Source organism: Elephas maximus, chromosome 27 (assembly GCF_024166365.1).
Source record: "Elephas maximus indicus isolate mEleMax1 chromosome 27, mEleMax1 primary haplotype, whole genome shotgun sequence".
In the NCBI taxonomy this organism is placed as follows: domain Eukaryota; kingdom Metazoa; phylum Chordata; class Mammalia; order Proboscidea; family Elephantidae; genus Elephas; species Elephas maximus.
In genome coordinates, this window is record NC_064845.1 from 36,949,859 (window position 1) to 36,972,757 (window position 22,899).

The 22,899-nt window shown below is 42.8% G+C and overlaps 2 protein-coding genes across 26 annotated transcripts in view; both read right to left on the reverse strand.

Annotated features, from left to right (window-relative positions):
• LOC126068466 (uncharacterized) overlaps nt 1-22,899 on the reverse strand; it is a 1,054,989-nt gene that overhangs the window by 350,555 nt on the left and 681,535 nt on the right. For 22 of the 24 annotated variants that reach the window (XR_007515700.1, XR_007515696.1, XR_007515694.1 and 19 more), the window contains exon 1: nt 1,366-1,872. The exons of 1 other annotated variant lie outside the window; for it this stretch is intronic. Coding sequence is in view for 7 of the 23 variants with exons in the window: in XM_049871018.1 (XP_049726975.1) it covers nt 1,366-1,852 (487 nt within the window). In the remaining 16 variants the exon portion in view is untranslated. Of the gene's footprint in view, nt 1-119; nt 281-1,365; nt 1,873-22,899 lie in introns of those variants that run through there. One more of the 24 variants, XR_007515701.1, reaches the window with a different exon arrangement.
• LOC126068451 (ral guanine nucleotide dissociation stimulator-like) overlaps nt 1-22,899 on the reverse strand; it is a 480,137-nt gene that overhangs the window by 61,933 nt on the left and 395,305 nt on the right. The window lies entirely within an intron of this gene.

The window sequence follows — 22,899 nt, forward strand, 5'->3', positions numbered from 1 at the left end:
TGGTTAGCAGGACTGAGGAAGTCACTTTTGAAATTGATTTAATTTTAATTAACTTAAATGTTAATTGCCACAGGTGACTAGTGGCTGGTGACACAGTGGTTAAGAGCTACAATACTTACCAAAAGGTCGGCAGTTCAAATTCACTAGCCGCTCCGTGGAAACCTTATGGGGGCAGTTCTATTCTGTCCTATAGGATCACTATGAGTCGGAATGGACTCCAGGGCAACAGGTTTTTTGTTTTTGTTTTTTCCGGCTAGTGGCTATACTGGACAGCGCAGTCCTACAATTTGAAATGAAAGGCATAAACTTGACTGAATAGTTTTTCAAAGTATCATGTCCTGAGATGATGTCAACACCAAGTAGACCCCTTCTGCTACCAAATGATACACACCTTCAACACCAGCCTAAACATAAAATTCACTTACGAAATGAGAATTCATAATACTACTTAGATTCAGAACGCAAGGCACAATACTCACTAAGAAACAATATTAAAAAGCACATCTCAAGTTCTCCCCCATTATTTTGCAAAACAGGTACTGATTTAGGGAATAATTTCCCAATGCATGCGAGTAACTCTTCCTTCAAATCTGTCCAATTACCTTCTGTTCACAAAAGGAAGGGAGGAATGCAAAAATAAGTTCTTAGCACTAATAAGTTTCCTACGACTCGGTAAATTTCACGTTTCCTTTTCCCTTAAGGAAAGATACAAACGTTTGCAAGCGCCTGCATCTCCTGAAAGCCTCCTTACCTATGTATTTAGGCGAACGAATCATTCTGATACCGTTGCGATTTCCTTCCTACACACAAAATATTTTTTTCAGGCCATGAAAGTCACGAGTATTTAGGGCACTTCAAGTAATCTCTGACCAGCTCTTCCCAAGCCAAGTAATCAAGAACGTGCACAAGATACCAAAAAAAACTAAGTCTGGCAACCTGCACGTTGAATAACTACTCCCTAAGCAGAATCAACTGCTCTGAACCAGGAAAAAAAGTGCCTGGAACTATCTGGGGAAGCAAACAAGCAAGGTCGTGACCCTGGGTCCCGGCCGCCCGCGCCGCTCCGTCCGCCTGCGGGAAGCCACCTGTCAGGCCTGAGCCTCACCTGGCAGGCGACAGGAGGCGCAGGCCGACAGCGCGGCCCAGCGCGGTGGGCGGAGCCCGGGACTGAAGGAGACCGGGTCGGGGTAACCACTAGCGATTCACACGCGGACGGAGAGTGCAGACGCCTGTCCCCGAGGCGGGACCCCTGCCTCCCGCGCACCCACCCCGCCGGGCAGGCGTCCAGGCGGCCCACGTCGCCGGCCCGCCCTACCTCCCTTCCTCCTCAGTCGGAGCGCTGCCCCTCCGTCGCCCCTCACCCACCTGGTCGCGGAGTCTGAGGAACGCCATGGCGGTCGCCTCCGCGCCAACTCGAGCCTCCGCCGACGCCCCGGCCCGCCGCTGCCACGCCGGTGGCCTCAGCAGCTGCCAGGGGCCGGCGGGTCGGCGGCCGGCTGAGCTGAGGAGTCCGCGGGCAGGGGGCGGCACCGCCTCCCGGGCCGCCCGCCGCCACCGAGAGGTGAGGAGCCCGGCCGGTCCCGCCTCCTCCTTCTAAGGACTCCACGCCCTCTTCCTTCCTTTCTTTCTCTTTTTCTCGGCCGCCTCCACACGCTGCCCGAGCGGCCGCCACAGCCCCTGCCGCCTCCTCCCCCTCACGCCCCCTTCCCGAAATACCCTGGCAGCCCCCGCGGCAGCGCCGTTCCAGCCCGCGGCAGCAGCGGCTCCAAACTCCACTCCCCAATATTGCCACCACCGCCCGCCGCGATTGGCCGCCGCCCGGGGGAGAGGCCAGAGTAAGCTGAGCGCCCATTGGCTACGCCATTGCGCTCGCTGGTGCCCCCCCCACTTGCCGGAGGGGGAGAGGGCGGGGAGGAGGAAGCCGCGAGGGGTGGGCGCGGAGCTGCGGCTGCCCTGGGCGGGGGAGTCGGGAACGTGGCGGAGCCGCGGGTGGGACGGCCAGGTGTACGGGCTCCTGGGCGCGCGGCCTAGTGCGGTGGGCGGAGCCCGGGGCTGAAGGGGACAGGGGGTGGGGGTAACGGCCTGCGATTCACACGTGGACGTAGAGTGTAGATGGGCCTCCAGCTTTGGAGGATGAAGGAGCTGGGCGACGGGCGGGAATGGGCAGGCGTGAGAGGTGGGAACCTGGGGGCTGCTGCCTTCTCCATAGCGGCCTGGGTTCGGGGGTGACCTGGACTCGCATTTGGAGGAAGAGTGAGGATGCGCCCCTGGGCTTGGGTGGGGGAGGGTCGAAGGAGCCCAGGGGTGAGAGGTGGTTTTGGGGGCTGCTGCCCTCACCTGGGCGGTGACCAAGGTCATAGGGAGGTGGGGAAGGCGAACTGGCCGCTACTTGCATGTCGAGGTAGAATGGAGACCCTTCTGTCTCCCCTCTCCCCTCACCCCAAAGGTCCGGGATTTGGGGAGGATGGTGGAGGCACTGGAAGGGTGTGAGGTAACGCCTGGAGGCTGCAATCCAGGGGGAGAGGGACGGTGCTGGCTCTCCAGAAGGAAGGGAGGCGTATTTGCAGCCAAACAGGTTGTGGACGCCTGAGTTTTTTTTTGCCTGCAGTCCCAATCCTAAGCAAGGCTGTTGACCCCCTCTCGGAAAGCCCCCCTGCCAGGCTTGCTTTTTTTCTTTTTTCTCCCCTTCTTCTTATGCACCTGAAGGATTCTGTCTCCCACGCGAGAAAAATCAATTAAATATAAAAAACGATGTGCAAAATTTCTAATAAGTATCGTCCTTGGATGGAGGAGAAGAGGAATAACTCCCTAACCCTGCCACACACACAGACACTCCCCAACCCCCCGCCCCTCCAGGCCATCCTACAGCTCTGAAACTGCTTCTCTTTCTTAGGCAGCTGCACACTGTTCCCATTCCAGGATTGTGTGGGAGAAGACTGTTGTGCGCTTGTGTCTCTCCCAGGCGGCACCAGCCCCTGGTTAATAAAAGGTACAGATGGTTAGAACACGAATGTGTGACGTCAGACTTGGTTTTAAAAAGTCCCGTTTTCCCCACATCAGTTGTATCTCTTGGCATAGACTTCATATTTAGAGGATCGATTTCAGTCCAAGGGCAGTCTGGATGCAGGAAAGGGGACCTACGCCAGAACTGTCAAATTACTATAATGCTTCACTTACAACAAAAAGCTTATCCTTAGCGCCATAAAAAATGAAAATATCAGAATCTGCAAGATTAAAAACGATGCAGATTAATAGTACAAGCCTTCCAGTATTCTTTGACATATCCATACCTTGATGCTCTAGAAACAATTTCTACCTAAAATTAGATTCATCATCATAAATTACACTTTCTAGTCCAAATGGAGACGTTCTCATAACAGTGAATGCAACAATCATGACAAAACTAAAAAGAAAGTCCAACTGCTCTTGCTTTGTATTATCTTCAGTACCTCACTCCTTTCCCTTTACTTCATCAACTCCAGCGGACAAAATAGGGATGCTATTTGTCCCCCAACCTCTCCTTATCTGTTCAGTGAAAGTGAATGAGTTAATGTTATGAAAGCATTTGAGTTCTGCAAATCAAAGTTCTCATAATATTACTAAAGCACTTTGTAATTACAGGTCACCTTTGTAAATAGTTACCCATGTGCTATGTGGGATACAGAATTCTACCTTAAGAATTTAGCTTCATGCATACATAAACCTGTTAACCACTGTGGATGTCTAGTCAGAAATCAATAAATTCCCCCCAATCATCCCTCCTCTAGATTAAAGTTCTAGAATTTAAAAGCACAGTGGGAACTTGATTAGGAACATGGTGAAGATTAACTTTTGGGACAACGTAAGTGCTTTTGAGAACATGAATTAAAATTATGGACCAAGTATGTATTTTTGTAGGTTTTGTAATTGATCTAATAAAACTTTTCAGGGCTCCTCTGCATTTTTCTAATTACCAACAATTAATGACTATGTTTTATAATGCACCAAATCTGACGACTTTACAAATAGTAAACGCCAAACTCTCCTGCTAGAGAATGTTTAAGACCGAGCTGGATTCTCACCCTTCCTGACTCTGAACATCATTCGTAAAATCTAAACTTGACCTTACCTGGCCTGCTCATCTCCCAGAATCAAGTAAGATGACGTGAAAGGCTGTGGGAACTCTGAAGGGCTGTACAAATTTAATGTTATTATTACCGCAACTACATTTCCATAGCTGGCAAGAGGGTAATAACCATTTATTCTAAAACATAGAAATAAAAAATTTAAGAAATGGAGCAACAAAATAAAATTCATGTTGAATTCTGATTTTTTAAAAAAAATTTATAAGATTTCTCCTGCTTATTATAAAATACTCAAATATTAAAGAAATGTAGAAATGTACAATACTGACAAAAATCAGTTGGATTCCTCTACACTAACAAAGAGAACTTCAAAGAGGAAATCACCAAATCAATACCATTTACAGTAGCCCCCAAGAGCTTAAAATACTTAGGAATAAATCTAACCAGAGACATAAAGGACCTATACATAGAAAACTACAAAGCTCTACTGCAAAAAACCAAGAGACCTACATAAGTGGAAAAACATAACTTGCTCATGGACAGGAAGACTCAACACTGTAAAAATGTCAATTCTACCCAAAGCGATCTACAGATACAATGCAATCCTGATCCAAATTCCAACAACATTTTTTAACAAGATGGAGAAACAAATCACCAACTTCATATGGAAAAGGGAGAGGCCCTGGATAAGTAAAGCATTACTGAAAAAGAAGAACAAAGTGGGAGGCCTCATACTACCTGATTTTACCACCATAGTAATCAAAACAGCCTGGTACTCATACAATGACAGACTGACCAATGGAAGAGAATTGAGAGCCCAGATGTAAATCCTTCTGCCTATGAGCATCTCATGTTCGACAAAGGTCCGAAGTCTGTTATATAGGGAAAATACAGCCTCTTTAACTTATCTTTAAGAAAAAACAGGGACAATGCTAGGAGCCCTAATACATGTCATAAACAGAATATAAACCATAACTAACAATGCACAAACACCAGAAGAGAAACTAGATAACTGGGAGCACTCCTAAAAATCACACACTTAGGCTCATCAGAAGACTTCACCAGAGTTAAAAAGACAGCCTACAGACTGGGAAAAAATTTTTGGCTATGACATATCTGATCAGGATTCAATCTCTAAAATCTACAAGATACTGCAAACCCTCAACGACAAAAAGACAAATAACCCAATTAAAAAATGGGCAAAGGATATGAACAGGAACTTCACCAAAGAAGGCATTCGGGCAGCTAACAGATACATAAGAAAATGCTCATGATCATTAGCCATTAGAGAAATGCAAACCAAAACTGCAATGAGATACCATCTCACCCCAACAAGGCTGGCATTAATCCCAAAACCACAAGTTAGTAAATGTTGGAGAGGTTGTGGAGAGACTGGAACACTTATACACTGCTGGTGGGAATGTTAAATGGTATGGCCACTTTGGAAATTGATTTGATTCTTCCTTAAAAAGCTAGAAAAAGAAGTACTGTATGATCCAGCAATCCCACTTCTTGGAATATATCCCAGAGAAATAAGAGCCTTTACACGAACAGATATATGCACACCCCTGTTCACTGTAGCACTGTTCACTACAGCAAAAGGACAGAAACAACCTAGGTGCTCATAAACAGACGAATGGATAAACAAATTATGGTATATACACACAATGGAATCCAATGCAAAGATAAAGAACAATGATGAGTCTGAAAAATATCTCACAATGTGGATGAATCTGGAAGGCATTATGCTGAGTGAAATTAGTCAAAAAAGGACAAATATTGTATGAGACCACTATTATAAGAACTCAAGAAAAAAGTCAAACAGAAGAAAACATTCTTTGATGATTACAAGGGTGGGGAGGGAGGGAGAGGGGAATTCACTAACTAGAGAGTAGACAGGAATTATCTTAGGTGAAGGGAAGGACAACACGCAACACACGGGAAGTCAGCACAACGGGACTAAAACAAAAGCTAAGAAGTTTCCTGAACATAACCAAACACTTCATGGGACAGAGTAGCAGGGGCAGGTGTCTGGGCACCATGGTTTCATGGGATCTCTAGGTCAATTGGCATAACAAAGAAAATGTTCTGCATCCCACTTTGGTAGTGGCATCTGGGGGTCTTAAAAGCTTGCAAGAGGCCATCTAAGAGGCATCAATTGGTCCCAACCCACCTGGAGCAAAGGAGAATGAAGAACACCAAAGACACAAGAAAAATATTAACTCAAAAGACAAAATGGCCACATAAACCAGAGACTCCATTGGCCTGAGACCAGAAGAACTAGATGGTGCCCAACTACCACCAATGACCACCCTGACAGGGAACATAACAGAGAGTCCCTGACAGCAAAAGTGTGGTGCAGAACTCAAATTCATATAAAAAGACCAGACTTAATGGTCCGACTGAGACTAGAGGACCCCCAAAGACATGGGCCCTGGGCTTTCCGTTAACCTAGAACTAAAACCATTCCCTAGGCCAACTCTTCAGACACAGAATTGATGGACTATGAAATATAAAATAATACTTGTGGTCCTAGTTCAAGTTGACACAAAAGACTAAATGGGCAGCTCCTGTATGGAGGTGGGATGAGAAGAGAGAAGGGGATAGGAGCTGGTTGAACGGACACTGGAAATGCAGGGTGGAAAGGCAGAGTGTGCTGTCGTATTTTAGGGATTGCAACTAGGGTCCAATAGCAATATGTGTATAAATTTTTGTATGAGAAATTAACTTGAGCTGTAAACTTTCACCTAAAGCACAATTAAAAAAAAAAAATTATAATACTGAAGTCAGTAATCCCTCTGTCTGCCACCCTTACCTACCTCTTCTTTTCTCCAGGTAACTTTCATTCTCTTTTACTACAACCAAGACCTCTATTAACACATTTTAAGTACTCTGCAATGATAAAGGAAAAAAGCCAATATTCCTGACCTCAGATTTGAAGAGGAGGCCTTGTGGAACAGTAGTTAAGCAGTGGGCTGCTAACTGAAAGGTTAGGGGTTCCAATCCATCAGCCAGTGCACGGGAGAAAGGAATGATTAACTGGTTGGGTTAGAGTCATATGACCATGTCTTAGCCAATCACTACAGCCAAAGAAGCAAGGTCTTGAAATCGATGAAAGTTTCTATGCAGAAGCCATGTCTAAAATGGTTTGAGGACAAATATCATACAGAATTGCTGTGAGCTGGACAATCACAACAAATTTTATTTCCTATACTACTACATGGAAACCCTGGTGGCGTAGTGGTGGCTGTAGCTGCTAACCAAAAGGCTGCCAGTTCAAATCCACCAGGACTCCTTGGACACTCTACAGGGCAGTTCTACTCTGTTGTGTAGGTCGCTGTCAGTTGGGATTAACTCAGTGGCCATGGGTTTGGTATGGTTTGGATACTACTACATAAGAAGCCCCGGTGGTACAGTGGTTAAGGGCTTGGGTACTAACCTAAAGGTCAGAAGTTCAAACTCACCAACCGCCCCAGGGGAGAAAGATGTGGCAGTCTGCTTCCGTAAAGACTACAAGCTAAGAAACCTTATGGGGCAGTTGTACTCTGTCCTATACTGTCACTGTAAGTCAGAATCTACTTGATGGCAGCAGGTTTTTGGATACTACCACGTCAGGTACTTGCTCTGCACTGTATATCCTTTATCTCATTTCAGTTTTCAATAGCCTCAGAAGTGTGCCCAGAGTTACCCAGCTAGTAAATGGCAGGCCTGGATTCATGAGGGCCTTGGAAGCCAAGAAGGGTAGCTAACAAAGCAGGAAATAGGCAACTATTGATGCCTTTCAGCCAGATAATCCCCATTGTTGTTGTTAGGTGTGGTCGAGTCAGTTCCTACTCATAGCAGCCCTGTGTACAACTGAGTGAAACAATGCCCAGCCCTGCACCATCTTCACAGTTGCTGCTAAGCTTGAGCCCATTGTTGCAGCCACTGTGTCAATCCACTGACCCTCTACCTGTCTTATAAAAATGAGCTTTATAAAGAGTCTGAAAGACATGGAGAATGGATATAATAGACTGCCAAAGCAGCACAGAGAAACAAGGAGATACAAAAATCTTAAGTTCAGAGACTTAAGAGATAAAATTAGAAGATCCAACGTAGATCTAAAAGTTTCATTGGAAAGAAAACAGAAAATGAAGAAGAGGTACTATTCACGGAGATCATGGCTGAGAATTTTTCAGATTTGAAGAAAAGCATGAGTCATCAGATCAAAGGTAAACATTAAGTCTCAGGCAGAATAATTGTAAAAACTGAGACCTACACATAACAGCGAAACTACAGGACACCAAACACAATAAGAAAATGTTAAAAATTACCCCTGAAAGAAGTCAAATTACCCTAAAAGGAATGACAGGGACATGCCATCAGACTTATCAGCGAAAAGAGGTGACAGAAGATGGAAAATATCTTCAAAGTGTTGAGAAACCAGAACTGAGAAACAATTCCATACCTAGCTAGGCTGTATTTCAGAAGGAAGGACAAAATACATTTTCACATTTGGGACTCACAGTCCCTCACTGAAAGAAATATTAAAGGACATACCTGAACCAGAAACAAACTGAACCCTAAAGGAACAAGTGAGATGGAAGAAGAAAGGGTAAACCAATAAATTAGCAAATATCCTGGTTAATCCAAATAAGTATTATTCTTTTTTAAGAGCCAGTATTTTAGAATGTAAAAACAAGGTGAAATAAAAGTATTAGTCATTAAAAATATGGTAGATGGTAGCAGGAAGGAGTTCTGAATTAAAACATTCTAAACTCCTTTTGGAAACCCTGGTGGCAGAGTAGTTAAGTGCTACGGCTGCTAACCAAGAGGTCCACAGTTCAAATCCGCCAGGTGCTCCTTGGAAACTCTATGGGGCCGTTCTGCTCTGTCCTATAGGGTCACTGTGAGTCGTAATCGACTCGACAGCAGTGGTTGGTGGGTGGTTGTTGTTGTTAGGTGCCACCGAGTTGGTTCTGACTCATAGCGACCCCATGCACAAAAGAATGAAACACTGCCCGGTCCTGAGCTGTCCTCACAATCGTCGTTATGCTTGAGCTTGTTGTTGCAGCCACTGTGTCACTCCACCTCATTGAGGGTCTTCCTCATTGAGGGTCTTCCTCTTTTCTGCTGATGCTGTATTCTGCCAAGCATGACGTCCTTCTCCAGGGACTGATCCCTCCTGACAACATGTCCAAAGTGTGTAAGATGCAGTCTCGCCATCCTTGCTTCTAAGGAGCATTCTGGTTGTACTTCTTCCAAGACAGATTTGTTCGTTCTTTTGGCAGTCCACGGTATATTCAGTATTCTTCGCCAAGACCACAATTCAAAGGCGTCAACTGTTCTTCGGTCTTCCTTATTCATTGTCCAGCTTTCACGTGCATATGATGCGATTGAAAATACCATGGCTTGGGTCAGGTGCACCTGAGTCTTCAGGGTGACATCTTTGCTCTTCAACACTTTGAAGACGTCCTTTGCAGCAGATTTACCCAATGCAGTGTGTCTTTTGATTTCTTGACTACTGCTTCCGTGGCTGTTGATTGTGGATCCAAGTAAAATGAAATCCTTGACAACTTAAGTGTTTTCTCTGTTTATCATGATGTTGCTCATTGGTCCAGTTGTAAGGATTTTTGTTTTCTTTTTGATGAGGTGCAATCCATACTGAAGGCTGTGGTCTTTGATCTTCATTAGTAAGTGCTTCAAGTCCTCACCATTTTCAGCAAGCAAGGTTGTGTCATCTGCATAATGCAGGTTGTTAATCAGTCTTCCTCCAATCCTGATGCCCCGTTCTTCTTCATATAGTCCAGCTTCTCGGATTATTTGCTCAGCATACAGATTGAATAGGTATGGTGAAAGAATACAACCCTGACGCACACCTTTTGTGACTTTAAACCAATCAGTATCCCCTTGTTCTGTCCATACAACTGCCTCTTGATCTATATACAGATTCCCCATGAACACAATTAAGTGTTCTGGAATTCCCATTCTTCACAATGTTATCCATAATATGTTATGATCCACACAGTCAAATGCCTTTGCATAGTCAATAAAACACAGGTAAACATCCTTCTGGTATTCTCTGCTTTCAGCCGGGATCCATCTGACATCAGCAATGATATCTCTGGTTCCATGTCCTCTTCTGAAACCAGCCTGAATTTCTGTCAGTTCTCTGTCGATATACTGCTGCAGCCGTTTTTGAATGATCTTCGGCAAAATTTTGCTTGCATGTGATATTTATGATATTGTTCTATAGTTTCTACATTCAGTTGGATCACCTTTCTTGGGAATAGGCATAAATATGGATCTCTTCCAGTCAGTTGGCCAGGAAGCTGTCTGCCATATTTCTTGGCATAGAAGAGTGAGCACTTCCAGCACTGCCTCTGTTTGTTGAAACATCTCAATTGATATTCCATCAATTCCTGGAGCCTTGTTTTTCGCCAATGCCTTCAGAGCAGCTTGGACTTCTTCCTTCTGTACCATCGGTTCCCAATCATATGCCACCTCTTGAAATGGCTGAACATCAACTAATTCTTTTTGGTACAATGACTCTGTGTATTCCTTCCATCTTCTTTTGATGCTTCCTGCGTCGTTTAATATTTTCACCATAGAATCCTTTACTCCTGCAACTCGAGACTTGAATTTTTTCTTCAGTTCTTTCAGCTTCAGAAACGCCGAGCGTGTTCTTCTCTTTTGGTTTTCCATCTCTAGCTCTTTGCACATGTCATTGTAATACTGTGTCTTCTCGAGAGGCCCTGCGAAATCTTCTGTTCAGTTCTTTTACTTCATCAATTCTTCCTTTTCCTGTAGCTGCTCGATGTTCAAGAGCAAGTTTCAGAGTCTCCTCTGACATCCATCTTGGTCTTTTCTTTCTTTCCTTACGACCTCTTGCTTTCTTCATTTATGATGTCCTCGATGTCATTCCACAACTCGTCTGGTGGTAGACTCCTTTTATTCAGAAGGAGGAGTGAAATATTCCTTAACTTTTGATTTTAACAAGTTATTATAGTTTAGGTTCTTTGTTGCAATTAACAGAATCCATGAAGGAATTTCTTAAAATTCTCTTTGGCAGCTCTCTGAGTCATTGGAAGGCCTAGAAAAACAAAGCTTTGGCTAAGGTCCTAGAAGTACCCTAAACCATGCGACAGATTGAGCGTGATTAAGAAACTGCTACTGCCCCCATGGAACACCAAATGGCAGGAGCTCAACTCTTCTTCATCGGCCCCTGCTGTCAGCATCAATGTCAATTCTGCATCAGGAGGTCGATCTTGCAACCACTGCCACCTCCGCGAGCTGAATTCCTCTTCCTCTACCAGGAAAATGGAAGCCGGAGGCACAGCTTGCATAGCTTACATCGCTTTCTCTCACAGGTGCTTCTGGTTAGCAGAGACTAAGTTATAGGTCTGCAGCCTAGCTGCAAGGGACGCAGAAAGTTTGAGTTCTGACTTGTATACTAGAGAGGTGAAATCAATAACGCAAATATAGAAAGGCTGTTTAAATGATTATGGCAGTCCTGAATATGACAGGAGTCCACTACTGACGTTATCATTAGTGACCGTTGAGGCAGCCCCTGTCTCCTGGCAACCCCAATGTTACAGACCAGAACTGTTCCATAGGGTTTTCTCGGCTGTAGTCTTTATGTAAGCGTATCGCCAGGCCTTTCTTCCACAGGGCCACTGGGTGACTTAGGTTAGTAGTCAAGTGCAAGCTGTTTGTGCCACTCAGGCACTTTTCATTACTGACGCGCATGCTAAATACTTAAGAGTATTCACCAAAATAAGAAAAATAGAATGTGTAATTTCCAAACCTATACAGAATAAAAACATTACAGAGAGAAAATTTAGTGAATTGATTAGCACGTAAGAAAGAAGAAAAATGGAAGCAAATTAAAAGCATGGTAAATAGGAAAACCCAAAAAAGTTTGTAGAAAGAAGTCCAAGTATATTAATCACTATAAATATAAATGAATTAGACATTAATATCAGGCATAAGAATTTAAGTTAAGAAGGATTGGTAGGATAAAGGGGTGGAATGTAGTAATTATAAAAAGAAAATGTCAGGAAGAAAACATAAAGTCTTCAACTTGTATTCACTTAACAACCTAAAGCATGACGTGGGACATAAAATCCAAAGACGCACCTGACCTAAAGGAAAATGGCTGAACTAATGCTAAGGCTCAGTATGACCTTTCACATAGATTCAAACCCTGTTGCTTAGGAACCAACCCTGTCATTAACGAAATCCTTTTCTCTGTGGTCCGGCTAAGGATGTGGATACTACATGTCCTGGGGTCTGTAACCAAACCTTATCGAAACGCTTTGTGTTAGATCTCTTCAGAAAATCTTATATTCTGAGTGAGGTAATGTTTAACAACCTATTCCTGACAGTATCTGTCATGCCATCATCATGTCATCATTTTTTGACGGTCCTGAGACCCCCCCTCTGCAAACACATACCTTGCAATTTTGTCCTTTAGCCAACGTATTCCAGTTGTATTAATGTAACCAGTGATGTTAGAAATCATGCTTTGCTTTGTCTCACCTTTGATTGACCTCAGTCACTGTAAACCAATCAGAATATTGTGTTTTCTATCTCCTTCTATGACACTATGCCTATATGTGCTTTGTACCCCCTCCCTTGGATCTGTGAGCTTCAAACTCTGAGATTTTCATGATCTCCATTCGAATGACATACTGCCTTCAATACATGTCTTTTATTTTACTTTACCAGAATCGGAGAGTATTTTCTCTACAACATTTGGCATAGTCTTGGTGGGATTTGGTGATGTCTTCCCCAGTGGACCAGGAGGAGCTGAAAAGCCAGAGTCAGGCACTGACAAGCTCCTGCTTTCTCGGACCCCTTGGGACCTGTCCAGACGTGAGTGCTCCCAAGAGTGAGCCCCAGGGATTTCAACATGGATCTTTGGGATTTATCAAAGCCATTTCTCAACTTTCACTTTCTCATTCACTACTTAACAAGTTTGTTGGAGGATTGTGTTTTCAACTACAGTTGCGGTGTTACGAAGTTACCACTTACTGGTTGTATTCTGTTAAGTGTATTCATGCTCATCTTTCTTTTGTTTTCTGTTTGCCTATTTCTAATTCATGAGTTTTGATTTGTGTGTGTGTGTGTGTGTGTTCGCGTGCGTGTGTGTGCACTTTAGGTGAGAGTGTACAGAGCAAATTAGTTTCTCATTCAACAGTTTATACACAAATTGTTTTGTGACATTGGTGCAATCCCCATAATGTGTCAACAGTCTCCCCTTCACCACCTTCGGTTCCCTGTTTCCATTTATCCCGGTTTTCTGACCCTTTCTGCCTTCTCGCCTTTACTTTTGGGCAGGTGTTACCCATTTGGTCTCATTTACAATCTAATCCGTGATTTGAATGACTTCTACTGAGGTGCTTTCGGGTCTTACAAGCTGCAAAAATAAACAAATAAAATAAGGGCACAAGTCAACCTCTTAAATGCCACAAGAAAACACATCTCAACTGCAGCAAAATACTCATAGATTTTTTTCAAACCCTGAAGGTGCCGAAGGTCTCAGTGTACCTTTTAAGTTTTTGGACAGTTGTTTATTTTCATGGTCTGGACATTTTGCAGAAATCTTGAGCATGACAAATCCACCATCTAGTGGATGAGAAATATAACTCCCTGTGCAAATGTTTCCTTTTTTTTTTCCTCTAAAGGTGTATTAAGTTTAACGCACTCTTTGGCTGTTAGCACGTACAATGTTTAGTAAGACGGGGAATGCCACCTCCAAAGACCATAGCGGACCTCCTTCTGTGATCCCACCTTCTGTGATCCCACCACTTACATGGCCAAAAACTGTGACCTCCATTTCAGTTCAGTATCTTTGGTGGTAGCATGTGCTTACTACAGAAAATCCCTGGCCAATTTGGGGGAGTTTTGAGCTCACTAAATTAACTTTTCTGAGCAGCGAGTTACAGGCTAAAGGTTCTTGGGCCAATCAGAACCAGTGGGAAGACTATTTTAATTCATTTTTGAAGCTTCCAAGAGGCAAAATGATGACAGTTTTGTCTACTCCAAGACACAGTGTTCAGCCAAGCAAAATAAATTACAGAATTGCAATGCCAAAGTTCTACTGTCACTACAGCATTTTCTCCTTCTCCCACTGCTCCTCTGGAGGCTGCTTCTCTGTATCCATCTATACCTTCTTGTCCTGATAATACTTTGTGTGAGCTTCCTTGTTACTCCAGGGAATCCTCAAAAGAAACCAAACTAGTAGCTACAAGAGAGACTAAAGCAGTCATTGAGATGCCTTCCAAAATAAAATATCCAAAGGCAGGGGGAAGACTTCCTGAGGTTGCTTTTGCCCCCTGGACTAAAGTGAAACCTCATGCCATTGTGAAAGAATTTCCTGATCCTTGCGAAGAGCAGCAAAAGTTTTGTCAGAAGTTTAAGGTTTTGTCAAAAACTTACGAATCTGGATGAGCAGATTTATGTAATCTATTACACATGTTACTAGAACCCTGGGGATGCTCGAAAGTGGATCAAAAAAAACCCCAAATGATTGCCATCGAGTCAATTCTGACTCATAGCGAGCTACAGGACAGAGTAGAACCACCCCATAGGGTTTCCAAGGGGTGGCTGGTGGATTTGAGCTACCAACCTTTTGGTTACCAGCCAAGCTCTTACCCACTGCATCACCAGGGCTCCATCAAAGGTGTGAGGCTAAATAGAAAAAACCTGAGAAACCATTACCTCTACAACCTAATGTCCCAGGTCTAGAATTACTAACTTAGAATAAAGTTATTGTTGCAGATCTTTCCCCAGAAGATAAACTGGGCTAAGGTTCAACCTTATAAACAGGACAAAGATGAAAATGTTTGTAACTATAGGGATTATTTAAATAAACTTTTTGTGGATCATTAGTGTTAAATTTAGAAGATGCTGGAGCCAGATCTCTTTCAACTCTATTTTTTTGGAGGGCCCCACCCCAAACTGTCCGATTCAATTAGATATCATCAATTAAATTGGGAAATGTTGAAACTTCAGGATTGATCTTCGCTTATAAATTAGCCCAAACCTTCGAACAAAGAGCTAGGGAATTGGAGCAGAAGGATAAAACCTGGCAGAATAAATTAATGGCATTACAGTTACAACAATTACAATCTCCAGGTTGTAATAAAGGACTCAAACCCCAGTTTGGGAATAGACCCAGGGTTCCTCAATCAGTAGTTCCTGGCATTTGCTATTATTGGAAAAAGTCAGGCACACCAACCTAAAAATGTTCCCAGACCGAAGAAACTAAAGGGAATATCTTAGCTGACACAACCACCAGACAGGCTGCTTCCCAATTACCTCTGGATTGTGACGGCCTCAGTTGCGATCAGGTCGAAAAGGAGGGCAAAAGGAAATTAGGTAAATAAAATGGGGGTCTTCTTTCACTTTTTCAAAGTCTAATTTCTTAAGAAAGATAAATCAAGTAGAGTTGGGCCTGGCAAAACTTAACTCAAACCTTTGATCTTTCCTGTTTTCCTGATTTCTTGGGTATCCTTAGTAAATATCAGCAGCTGACCTCTGAGGAAGAGATTAAGGACTGGGCATGGAACGAATGTTATCCGGATCCTACTATATGCTTGTGGGCTGGTCCTGTGGACAGATTCTGTTTTGGTTCCTTGCCTTCATGTCCCCTTACTTTGAGCCTCTTTAATCGAGAAGATCAATTTGCCTGGGGAAAGCCTCATTGATTTCTTGGAACGGCATTTTTGGGGACATTTTGAGTCCACTGCCAACAACATATCTTTTAGCTCCACATCTTCTTACAGGACAAGAACGTTTATGATGCTGAGTGCTTATGGCTCGGACCTTGATAGCCCTTCTTACTGACATTGTCCCAACAAATCCTCCATTCATAACAAATTTCACCTTTGCAGCGACTGCCCTTTAGATACACCCACCAACTTACTGATTGAAGAGTGTAGACAAAAAATTGCTGTTTGGCATGACTTGACTAGTGATCAGGCTAAGGATCCTGATGATAAGAGGGAACCATGGAAAGGGGAGGTGTCTTAGTTGTCCAGTGCCCCTATAACAAAAATACTACAAGTAGATGGCTTTAACAAAGAGAAATTTATTCTCTCACAGTCTAAGAAGCTAGAAGTCTGAAATCAGTGTGCCAGCTCCAGGCTGTCTTAGTCATCTAGTGCTGCCATAACAGAAATACCACAAGTGGATGGCTTTAACAAAGAGAAATTTATTTTCTCACAGTCTAGTAGGTTACAAGTCCAAATTCAAGGCGTTGGGAAGGCTTTCTCTCTTTCAGTTTTGGAGGAAGGCTTCCCCTGGTCAAGGAGCTTCTCAGGCACAGGGACCCTGTGTCCAGAGGACAAACTCTGCTCCTGGTGCTGCTTTCTTGGTGGTATGAGGTCCCCAACTCTGCTTGTTTCTCTTTCCTTTTATCTCTTGAGAGATAAAAGGTGGTGCAGGCCACACCCCAGGGAAACTCCCTTTAAGTTGGATGAGGGAGGTGACCTGAGTAAGGGTGATGTTACAATCCCACCCTAATCCTCTTAACATAAAATTACAATCACAAAATGGAGAACAACCACACAATACTGGGAATCATGGCCTAACCAAGTTGACAATATTTTGGGGGACAGAATTCAATCCATGACACAGGTGATGCCTTTTTATCTCTTGGCACTGCTTTCTTGGTGGTATGAGGTCCCCATGACTCTCTGCTCACTTGTCTCTTTTATATCTCAAAAGAGATTGGCTTAATCTTGTAGATTGAGTCCTGCCTAATTAACATAACTGCAATTAATCCCACCTTGTTAACATTATAGAGATAGGATTTACAACACATAGGAAAATCACATCAGATGACAAAATGGTGGGCAATCACACAGTACTGGGAGTCAGGGCCTAGCCAAATTGATACACGTATTTTGGGGGGATACAATTCAATCCATGACATTCCACCCTTTAGCCCCCCAAAATTCATGTCCTTGCCTCATGTAAAACACACTCACCCCATTATATCATAGCAAAAGTCTTAATTCAACGCCAAGTCTGAAATCAAAAATTCCGCTTCATCTGTGAAATCTAGAATACAAGTTTTCTGCTTCCAAAATGCAGTGGTGAAACAGACACAAGCTGGACATTTCCATTACAAATGGGAGAAATTGGAGGTAAAGAAGGACTAACAGGCACCAGGTAAGTTAGCAGAACAATGGCCTTGCCCTGCAGACTCTAGGTATTGGCCACACTCTCCAGATTCTAAGCAAAGGCCCCTCAGCCCTGGCACGGCAGATCTGCCCCCTCAGCTTTAGGCGCACCATTCTCTTAGGCCATCTGAGTGGCAACTCCACCCTTAGAAACTCCAGAGGCCACGGCTCCCCCATTTGAGACCCTAGAGGTCCTGGACATACCCTTTGAGACTGAAACAGCTTAGCTTCCTGTGTTCCTTGTTTCTTCAGCTTCTGCTTCTTGGTTTCTTAGCCTCTCAGCCCTTCGGGCCTCACCTCCCACATCTGCCCTACTGGGGCAAGTGTTCCAAAGCTCTTTAGGTCCACTGATAGGTGCCTGGAGGTACCCCACTCCACCAGTAAACTTCAGCCAGAAGGCACTCAGCTCTCTCATTCCATGGATCAGCAAGCCTAGCTCCACTGATAAGTGCCCAAAGGCACCTCACTCCACCAGGAAGCCTCCTGTGCAAAGGCACATAGCACTCTCGCTTCATGGGTTGGCTCCAGCACCGTCTTGTGCCAGTTTCCTGGTTCTGCTGCTGCTGCTTCTTGCCATCTGCTCCGTCTCCAGTGTGATGGCTCTCCTTACTTCCTGAGTCCTCACCCGAATTGTCTTTGATGTATATAATAACACCAACTATCTCTTCTAGGCAAACTAGGCTTCTATTACACTTTAAAACTCTTGCAGCTGCTACCCATTCAGTTTCAAAACTGAATCCATATTTTTTCTTTAAAATTTTTATTGTTCTTTAAGTGAAAGTTTACAAATCAAGTCAGCCTTTCACATAAAAAACTTATATACACCTTGCTAGATACTCCCAATTGCTCTGCCCCTAATGTGACAACCCACTTCCTCCCTCCACTCTTTTCGTGTCCATTCCACCAGCTTCTAACCCCCGCTACCCTCTCATCTCCCCTCCAGACAGCAGATGCCAACATAGTCTCAAGTGCCCACCTGATCCAAGAAGCTCACTCCTCACCAGTATCCCCCTCCATCCCTTTGTCCAGTCCAATCCCTGTCTGAAGAGTTGGCTTTGGGAATGGTTCCTGTCCTGGGCCTAGAGAAGGTCTGGGGGCCATGACCACTGGGGTCCTTCCAGTCTCAGTCAGACCATTAAATCTGGTCTTTTTACAAGAATTTGAGGTCTGCATCCCACTGCTCTCCTGCTCCGTCAGGGGTTCTCTGTTGTGTTCCCTGTCAGGGCAGTCATCGGTTGTAGCCAGGCATCATCTAGTTCTTCTGGTCTCAGGTTGATGTAGTCTCTGGTTTATGTGGCTCTTTCTGTTTCTTGGGCTCGTAATTACCATGTGTCCTTGGTATTCTTCATTCTTGTTTGGTCCAGTGGGCTCAGACAAATTGATGCATCTTAGATGGCCCCTTGCTAGCATTTAAGACCCCAGCCACGACTTTCCAAAGTGGGATGCAGAATGTTTTTTTGATAGATATTATTATGCCAGTTGACTTGGATGTCCCCTGAAACCATGGTCCGGAAACCCCCGCCACTGCTACGCTGGCCTTCGAAGCATTCAGTTTATTCAGGAAACTTCTTTGCTTTTGGTTTAGTCCAGCTGTGCTGACCTCGTTGGTATTGTGTGTTGTCTTTCCCTTCACCTAAAGTAGTTATCTACTATCTAATTAGTAAATACCCTTTTCCTACCCTCCCTCCCTCCCCCCTCTTGTAACCATCAAAGAATATTGTCTTCTCTGTTTACACTATTTCTCAAGTTCTTATAATGGTGGTCTTATACAATATTTGGAAACACTGGTGGCATAGTGGTTAAGTGCTATGGCTGCCAACCAAAGGGTCGGCAGTTGGAATCCGCCAGGCGCCCCTTGGAAACTCTATGGGGCAGTTCTACTCTGTCCTATAGGGTCACTATGAGTTGGAATCGACTCGATGACACTGGGTTTGGTTTGTTTTTTTGATACAATATTTGTCCTTTTGCAACTGACTACTTTTAGTCAGCATAATGCCTTCCACATTCCTCCATGTTATGAAATGTTTCACAGATTCATCAGTGTCCTCTATCGATGCCTAGTATTCCATTCTGTGAATATAGCATAATTTATTTATCCAGTCATCCATCGATGGGCATGTTGGTTGCTTCCATCTTTTTGCTGTTGTAAACAGTGCTGCAGTGAACATGGGTGTGCATATATCTGTTCCTGTAAAGGCTCTTATTAATCTAGGATATATTCCAAGGAGTGGGATTGTTGGATCATACAGTAGTTCTATTTCTAGCTTATTAAGGAAGCGCCAAATCGATTTCCAAAGTGGTTGTACCATTTTACATTCCCACCAGCAGTGCACAAGTGTTCCAGACTCTCCACAACCTCTCCAACATTTATTGTTTTGTGTTTTTTGGACTAATGCCAGCCTTGTTGGAGCGAGATGGAATCTCATTGCAGTTTTGATTTGCATTTCTCTAATGGCTAATGGAAGTGAGCACTTCCTCATGTATCTGTTAGCCACCTAAATGTCTTCTTTAGTGAAGTGTCTGTTCCTTTCTTTTGCCCATTTTCTAATTGGATTATTTGTCTTTTTATAGGTGAATTTTTGCAGTATCATGTAGATTCTAGAGATCAGACACTGATCGGAAATGTCATAGCCAAAAACTTTTTCCCAGTCTGTAGGTAATCTTTTTACTCTTTTGGTGAAGTCTTTCGATGAGCATAGGTGTTTCATTTTTAGGAGCTCCCAGTTATGGAGTTCTTCTTCTGCATTGTTAGTAATGTTTTGTATACTGTTTATACCATGTATTAGGGCTCCTAATGTTGTCCCTGTTTTTTTCTCCCAAGATCTTTATCGTTGTAGATTTTATATTTAGATCTTTGATCCATTTTGAATTTGCTTTTATGCAGGGTGTGAGGTATGGGTCTTATTTCATTTTTTTGCAGATGGATTTCCACTTATGCCAGCACCATTTGTTAAAAAGACAGTCTTTTCCCCATTTAACTGATTTGCGGCCTTGGTCAAATATCAGCTGCTCATATGTGGATGGATTTATGTCTGGATTCTCAATTCTGTTCCACTGGTCTATGTATCTGTTGTTGAACAAGTACTGAGCTGTTTTGATGACTGTGGCTGTATAATAGGTTCTAAAATCAGGTAGAGTGAGGCCTCCCACTTTGTTCTTCTTTTTCAGTAATGCTTTACTTATCCACGGCTTTTTTCCCTTCCATATGAAGTTGGTGATTTGTTTCTTCATCTCATTAAAAAATATTGTTGGGATTTGGATCAGAATTGCATTGTATCTATAGATTGCTTTTGGTGGAATGGACGTTTTTACAATTTTAAGTCTTCCTATCCATGAGCAAGGTATGTTTTTCCACTTATGTAGGTCTCTTTTGGTGTCTTGCAGAAGATTTTTGTAGTTTTTTTTTGTGTAAGTCTTTTACATCTCTGGTAACATTTATTCCTAAGTATTTTATCTTCTTGGGGGCTACTGTAAATGGTATTGATTTGGTGGTTTCCTCTTCGATGTTCTTTTTGTTAGTGTAGAGGGATCCAATGGATTTTTTATGTTTATCTTGTATCCTGATTCTCTGCTGAACTCTTCTATTAGTTTCAGTATTTTTCTGGAGGATTCCTTAGGATTTTCTGTGTATAAGATCATGTCATCTGCAAATACAGATACTTTGACTTCTTCCTTACCAATCTGGATGCCCTTTATTTCTTTACCTCGCCTAATTGCTCTGGGTAGGACCTCCAGCCAGAGCAAGAGTGGTGATAAAGGGCATACTTGTCTGGTTCCCGTTCTAAAGGGGAATGCTTCCAGGCTCTCTTCATTTAGGATGATGTTGGCTATTGGCTTTGTATAAATGCCCTGTATTATGTTGACAAATTTTTCTTGTATTCCTGTTTTGCTGAGAGTTTTATCATGAATGGGTGTTGAACTCTGTCAAATGCCTTTTCTGCATCAATTGATAAAATCATGTGATTCTTGCCTTTTGTTTTATTTATGTGGTGGATTACATTAATTGTTTTCTAATGTTGAACCATCCCTGAATCCCACTTGCTCATGGTGAATTATTTTTTGATATGTTGTTGAATTCTATTGGCTAGAATTTTGGTGAGGATTTTTGCATTTACATTCATGAGGAATATAGGTCTATAATTTTCTTTTGTTGTGGTGTCTTTCCCTGGTTTTGGTATCAGGGATATGGTGGCTTCATGGAATGAGTTTTTAAGTATTCCGTCCTTTTCTATGCTCTGAAATACCTTTAGTAGTAGTGGCGTTAACTCTTCTCTGAAAGATTGGTAGAACTCTGCAGTGAAGCCATCCAGGCTAGGGCTTTTTTTTGTTGGAGGTTTTTCGATTGCCTTTTCAATCTCTTCTTTTGTTATGGGTCTATTTAGTTGTTCTACCTCTGTTTGTGTTAGTTTAGGTATGTAGTGTGTTTCTAGGAATTCATCCATTTCTTCTAGGTTTTCAAATTTGTAAAAGTACAATTTTTCATCGTAATCTGATATGATTCTTTTAATTTCAGTTGGGTCTGTTGAAATATCATGCATCCCATTTCTTATTGGGGCTATTTGCTTCCTCTCCTGTTTTTCTTTTGTCACTTTGGCCAATGGTTTATCACTTTCGTTGATTTTTTCAAAGAACCAGCTTTTGGTCTTGTTAATTCTTTCAATTGTTTTTCTGTTTTCTATTTCATTTAGCTCTGCTGTAATTTTTATTGTTTTCTTCTGGTGTCTGAGGATTTCTTTTGTTGTTCTCTTTCTATTTGTTCAAGTTGTAGGGATAATTCTTTGATTTTGACCCTTTCTTCTTTTTGTATGTGTTCATTTATTGATATAAATTGACCTCTGAGCACTGCTTTTACTGTGTCGCAAAGGTTCTCATAGGAAGTGTTTTCATTCTCATTGGATTCTGTGAATTTCTTTATTCTGTCCTTAATGTCTTCTATACTCCAGTCTTTTTCGAGCAAGGTATTGTTCAGTTTCCAAGTATTAGATTTCTTTTCCCTGCTTTTTCTGTTATTCATTTCTAGTTCTATGGCCTTATGGTCAGAGAAGATTCTTTGGAATGTTTCAATCTTTTGGATTCTGTGGTCTATTGTAGAGAATGTTCCATGTGCATTGGAAAAGAAAGTATACGTGGCTGCTGTTGGGTGGAGTGTTCTGTATATGTCTATGAGGTCGGGTTGGTTGATTGTGGCATCGAGATCTTCTGTGTCTTTATTGAGCTTCTTTCCGTATGTCCTGTCCTTCATCGAAAGTGGTGTGTTGAAGTCTCCTACTATTATTGTGGCACTGTTTCTCTCACTTTTTAATACTGATAGAGCATGTTTTATGTATCTTGCAGCCCTGTCATTGGGTGCAAAAATATTTAATATGGTTATATCTTTTTAGTATATTGTCCCTTTAATCATTATATAGTGTCCTTCCTTATCCTTTCCGATGGATTTAACTTTAAAGTCTCTTTTGTCACAAATTACTATTGCCACTCCTGCTCTTTTTTGATTGTTGTTTGCTTGATATATTTTTTTGCACCCTTTGCGTTTTAGTTTGTTTGTGTCTCTAAGTCTAAGGTGTGTCTCTCGTAAGCAGCATATAGAGGGATTTTTTTTAAACCCATTCTGGCACTCTCCATCTCTTTATTGGTGCATTTAGTCCATTTACATTCAGCATAGT